This window comes from Zingiber officinale, chromosome 1B, assembly GCF_018446385.1.
Source record: "Zingiber officinale cultivar Zhangliang chromosome 1B, Zo_v1.1, whole genome shotgun sequence".
NCBI lineage: Eukaryota > Viridiplantae > Streptophyta > Magnoliopsida > Zingiberales > Zingiberaceae > Zingiber > Zingiber officinale.
In genome coordinates, this window is record NC_055986.1 from 113,498,293 (window position 1) to 113,503,759 (window position 5,467).

Below are 5,467 nucleotides of genomic sequence, written 5' to 3' on the forward strand. Positions count from 1 at the left end.
GAGATATCTAAATTTTTTTCGATCCTATACATGTCAGGTTCGAATTAGAGGATTTTCAGGTTAAAAATTTTCGGATTGAATCGGGTCAAGTTCGGGTTGACTTGGGTTGAAACGGACTGACCAAAATATAGGATTTAATGGATCTTTTAGGGTAAAATCAAATTTTATTTTGAAAATTAAGATGTTTTTATGTATATTAATATCGATGTTAGTATGATAATGATGGAGTATTGAGATAAAAATGAAAAATTTTAAGGAAAATAGTCAAAAAAAAAAAAAATCATTTTGAATCAAATTTTCAAATTATCTGGGTCGAGATCAGGTTGATCAAGTTCAAATTCAAATTTAAAAGTTTCAGGTTGAATTCAGAATCAAATTGAGTTAAAAAAAAATCAATCTAATTCAACCATCCGAATTGACACCACTATTTTCTGTCAAGTATGTGGTTCGGGGTAGCATCAAAAGTTGAAAAAACTGGTGTCATTTTGGCAATTCTGAAACATTGGGGCCATTTAGAAAATGGTAAATTCAGAGGGGTAAAAATGAAATATATATATATATAAATTTACAAAATTCCAATATTTTGGGCCTCCGCCATCTACTCTGGTTAATGGCTCCAGTTCTTGTTTAATCGAGAGCGAGGAGAGAGAGAGAGGAAACCGAGCAAGGGGGATGAGAATCCATTTCCCAAGAGCAGAGACCCTATTTGGAATCGTCCTGTGCATCTAGGTATGTATTCTTCGATCGAACTCTTCCTCGATTTCAATTGCATTGTGGATGTTTGTTGTTTCGTTTTCCTTTTCCGTTTCGAATCGAAAGGGGAAAACTTTTTAGGCGATCGGAAAATGTCGTCTGATGTTCTCCCGATCTTGGCAGTTGCAGTGTGAATCAATTCTTTTCACATAGGGCTATTTCCAAATCAATCAAGCTTCACTCTTTCTTCTGCCACAAACAGAATCTGTTTGTTTCTGGGACGATTTTGTAATGATCCGATGGAAAAGAAAGATTCTTTTTATTGCGTTCTAGAGTTTGATTTTTTGATTGACGGATCAACTTTACTTCGTGTAAGTTTGGATTGGATTTCCATTTTTGCAGAGGAGTTGTGAATGATGATGTCAAAGATGAGCGAGCACATTGAACAGATCAATGAGATGATCCGTGAGTTCAGGGGTTCACCATCGTCTTCAGATTCGGAAAGTGAGAAATCTTCTTCTCACAATTCACGGAAGAAGCATTTATTTGGGAGGAAGGAACCAATCCATGCCTTACTCGGAGGAGGAAAGTGTATGTTTCTATTGTCATCACAACATTTATTTACAGCGTGTATCAGTTTTATCCTTGGAATTGAATTTTCCTATTCACTTCTTGTGCAATTGCTAGAGTAAAACAAATAATGTTATTGTGGATTAATGGAGGCTTAAAGATATAAGGATTGGGAAACATGAACAATATATGCAATCTTTCACTGATGGAAAGAAGATGAATTGGATCAGGATCAATTTTAAGTTAAAAGGAAATTGTGGAAATATATTCTTGGTGTGTGTGGATAATCACTGACTAAACATGGAGCTTCTTGGTCTTTTAGTCAATTCAAGGTAGAATTTCGACTTTCTTAGATTTTGTTTTGAAACAAGCATTTCACAAATACAATAGTTGTTGCCTTGCCAGTGGATGCTATAGATTTTCTTGCTTGGAGAATTAGTCGATCGAGTTAGTATTAACTTAGTCTCTTGTTTGCTAGTAGGTATCAGTGTGGCCTAAATTTTCCATTAATCACATACACTAGTTCAGTGAATACATCCTGATTTATGACTTTGTTTTTCTTTCAGCCGCTGATATTATTCTATGGAGGAACAAGCAATTGTCTGGAAGCATACTTACTGGAGTTACTGTCATATGGCTTCTTTTCGAATGGATTGGATATCATCTATTGACTTTTATCTGCCACTCTCTTATACTTACATTGGTTGTGTGTTTCCTTTGGTCTAGTACAGCATCTTTTGTCAATAGGTAATTAAGCCAAAATATGTTCTCTTGGAACAGCAATCTGATAAGAGTTTGAATTACCTCATGATGTTTTCCTAACTCATGGTGTTAGGTCTCCACCAAAATTTCCTGAAATTATTATACCTGAGGATGCATTCTTATGGATAGCGCATGTGGTAAGACATGAAATGAATGAAGCATTTGCAACTTTTCGATATGTCGCTTCCGGGAAGGACTTAAAGAATTTTTTGAAGGTATGTTCTCTCTTTTCTTCTTCTTGGCTTTCTTCATTTTGTCGGCTTCAAATTTTTCATCGAAAAAGGTGTTTCGTAGGTGATTGGAGGTCTGTGGATCGCATCAATAGTGGGTAACTGGTTCAGTTTCTTGACGCTTATATACATCGGTCAGTTTCTTAATTCTTCTGTTCTAAATTTCACAATTTTATGACTCAAAATATAACTATCTTGGATCTTGAATGGGGCCAGTCTTTATGCTTGTGTATACGGCTCCAGTCCTGTACGAGAAGTATGAAGACCATGTCGACGCAGCTGCTCAGAAGGCGATCCGTAAAATTAACAAGCACTACGCAGTCCTCAACAGAAAGGTACTGCAGAAACTTTCAGGGGCACCTTGTTCCAGCAAGAAGCAGAACTGAGTCAATCTCTTCGACGTCTTTTTTGCATCGAGTAATCTTCAGAACAAATGTGTAGATTGCATTACAGGCTATTGTTTGCATAGAGATTGTTAGTAGATGCTTGATTTCAAGCAAATGCATTCTTTCAACTTTCAGTTGCATTCTTTTATTTCTTCACAAAAGAAGACATCGTTCCTTTGAATTCAGACGTGAGTTTAAGAATTAGAGATGCCTGAATAGACTGCATTAGGTTGCCTTAATACATATATATCTTGCTCTTTCTACAGAACAAAAAGAAGAATGCAAACTAACACAGTTTGTACTCTTGAGTTCTTTCTTATCATCTCATCTCATTAGGTTCACAACTGATATTTGTTTTCCTTGTGTATTTCTTAATTCTAACTCCAAATGAGATGGATGCTAAAATAAAGCCTAGCAATCTTACAAATTCAAGTTCTGCAACAATAACTAAAAGAGCATCCAGCCGTCCAGAAGCGACCGCTGGGATCCAAACATCTGCTCAAGGAGTATCACCATTGCCATGGCAAAGGATGCATCCAGCCCTGGCTCTATGATTAGCCAGAAGACATCAAGGCCAAGGGCAACCCCCTGGGCACTTTCCTTCCTCTTGATCTCTGCCAATTGCCGCCGCTCATCGTCAAAGAAAGCACAGCTCCGTCGTGAGTAAGTGCCTTCGATGTTGTAGCCAAGGCGAGAGTTGGAGCCTGAAGCACAAGGAGTCGCATGTGCCAGAGTCTTGGAGTGCAGGAGCCGAGCGTGATTCTTCTTGACAGTAAACTGAGGGTTGATGGTCTCTTCAGCATTGTAAATGAGCCACTGATCACCTAAACTGAGCCTCTGCATGTTCAAAATTCAAATGCTGAATGATCAGTTATGAAAAGTGGAATCTACCGACTACTAGCAAAATCACATCAAGGCCCCCGTCATGCTAGTTCTGTCTCTAAGAACAGAATTTAGCATATCAACAAACACTCGGCAAGCATTCTTTCAGCCCTAGCATTTCTTTGTTCCCTTGTAACTTTCCCTTAGAAAAACATATCCAGAGAAATATATACATAGACTACAGAAATAAGAGAAGGGTCTTTGATCCACACTAAGTCAATCTCCTATTGAATTCTACCAATGGTGCTCAAGAGTATTTGACCAGACGAATAACTCATCAGTCTTTGTTCTAAAGCACGCAGCAATGATTCCACAAGAATAGTCAAGGTCTTTTCTCCAAAGTTGGTGGCCATCAAATTCTATGTCATAAGCCATCTGCTAGTGTGTCCTTAGGAAGATTCTTCATGATTTCTGTGTAAGTATTTGGTATTTCTCCATTTGCTCTTTAAGCTTCTAAAATGTTTGTTCAATTTTACTTGCAAAGATCTAATTACCTAAATCTTGAATGAAAACAGTAGGCTGCTGGCTTCAAGAAAGCTGAAAAATGGTAGCTACAAATTTAGGGTAGGCATCAAATGATCCATGGTAAATCAAACCAACTACAAAGCCAATTTTTCGAGATTCACCAGAACGAAAGCCACAGTTTTAGGGATTCGACACAGATTGGTCCTTTGCCTTACCTTTCTCCGGATCGTGTGGAGCGGCTTCCCATCGGCGTCCATGAGAAGGATCTCATTCCTACTCCCCACGGCGTAGTTATCGACCCGGAACACCAAGTTCCCCTCCGAGTCGAAGACCGTGAAGCCGTTCCCGTTGAAGAGGAGCGACTTCCGCCACACCGTCAGCTCCACCGCCGTCCGCCCGTCGCCGCCGCAGGGGGGCTCGGCCCCAGGCGACTGCGCGGCCACATTCGACGCCGGGGTAGCGTTGGGGTGTATCTTCGCCATTTTCCTCCGGGGCCGAGAAAATGGAGAAGCTAAGGAAGCGATCGGCGATGGCGACTTCGACCTCGGCAGGACGGCGAGTATTTAAAGCCCCCAGCTTCCAGGACCACCCCAGCACCAACACCTGCGAAGCGAGTGAGTATGAACATTCTCTCCATCTTTCTCTAATTCCCAAAAGGTCCTCGAAGTTATAGAATTGTTTTTTTCAATACCCTCAAAGATTTCATAAATACCACACCGCCCCTACTTTTTTTTTAAAATTCTACATATTAATTTATCTAGCAAAATAAAAGCACCTTAATATAAAACATTTTGTATTAGTGGAGAATAACTTTAAATATTGATGTTTTTCTTTAATATAATTTCCAAAGTCCATACAAAAAGGGCAGAATAACTTTACTAGAATATACAAAAAAAAAAAAAAATTTGAAGAAGATAAACACACAAACAAACATAATTATTTTAACAATATTGTAAAATACAAAATCCAAAGTTGACTTGCGATTTTAAAAAGTCATGCAATAATACATATTCCAAAGTTGAAAGACCATCAAATCAATGCCAAACATGATTCTCTACTTTATTTATGCACCAAAAATAAAAACAAAAAATAATAATAATAAAACATAAACATTTGCATTAATTGGTTATGTGGCTTAGGAATGTTAGAAAAGATAGGTGTTACAGAGTAAAGAAAGGAATGAGGTAGTGGAGAAGCTCATGAACATTAGCAACCATGAATGGGAAGTAGGCATGTACTTGATAATGATGTTGATTGTTCCAAACCTCACTAAGTGGGTGTTCGATTCGTTCATTTGTTTATCTCTTTCGAGTTTCCAATTCGATGGTGCAATTTAGTATTATGTTTGTGGCACACTAGGTGCTTGGGAAATTTTGGAAAGGCCATGGATGTTTCATTCTCGATCGACTAATCTTTGTACTATTATTATTGATAGATTGTTGCATTAATTACGTTAGGTTTGGAGGGGGGCTTATTGGA

The 5,467-nt window shown here is 38.3% G+C and overlaps 2 protein-coding genes across 2 annotated transcripts; one reads left to right on the plus strand and one right to left on the minus strand.

Annotated features, from left to right (window-relative positions):
* Positions 1-603: 603 nt before the first annotated feature.
* Positions 604-2,838, plus strand: LOC121973178 (reticulon-like protein B6). The gene is made up of 6 exons (XM_042524757.1): positions 604-729; positions 1,096-1,284; positions 1,830-2,010; positions 2,099-2,240; positions 2,320-2,389; positions 2,472-2,838. Exons 2-6 carry the CDS (start codon positions 1,107-1,109, stop codon positions 2,639-2,641), a joined length of 741 nt encoding a protein of 246 aa, XP_042380691.1. The 5' UTR covers positions 604-729; positions 1,096-1,106; the 3' UTR covers positions 2,642-2,838.
* On the minus strand, positions 2,831-4,584 carry LOC121973190 (protein LURP-one-related 8-like). The gene is made up of 2 exons (XM_042524764.1): positions 4,204-4,584; positions 2,831-3,478 (listed from the first exon to the last, which is right to left on the minus strand). The coding sequence occupies exons 1-2, from the start codon at positions 4,468-4,470 to the stop codon at positions 3,089-3,091; spliced, it is 657 nt and encodes a 218-aa protein (XP_042380698.1). The 5' UTR covers positions 4,471-4,584; the 3' UTR covers positions 2,831-3,088.
* Positions 4,585-5,467: the final 883 nt, after the last annotated feature.

Excerpts from the sequence above, each read along its gene's own strand:
- LOC121973190 (XM_042524764.1), bottom strand. The coding sequence starts at position 4,470 with ATGGCGAAGATACACCCCAACGCTACCCCGGCGTCGAATGTGGCCGCG. Across the intron at positions 3,479-4,203 it reads TCCACACGATCCGGAGAAAG|AGGCTCAGTTTAGGTGATCA; the intron begins GTAAGGCAAAGG and ends TTGAACATGCAG.
- LOC121973178 (XM_042524757.1), top strand. The coding sequence starts at position 1,107 with ATGATGATGTCAAAGATGAGCGAGCACATTGAACAGATCAATGAGATG. Across the intron at positions 2,241-2,319 it reads ACTTAAAGAATTTTTTGAAG|GTGATTGGAGGTCTGTGGAT; the intron begins GTATGTTCTCTC and ends GGTGTTTCGTAG. Across the intron at positions 2,390-2,471 it reads CTTGACGCTTATATACATCG|TCTTTATGCTTGTGTATACG; the intron begins GTCAGTTTCTTA and ends GAATGGGGCCAG.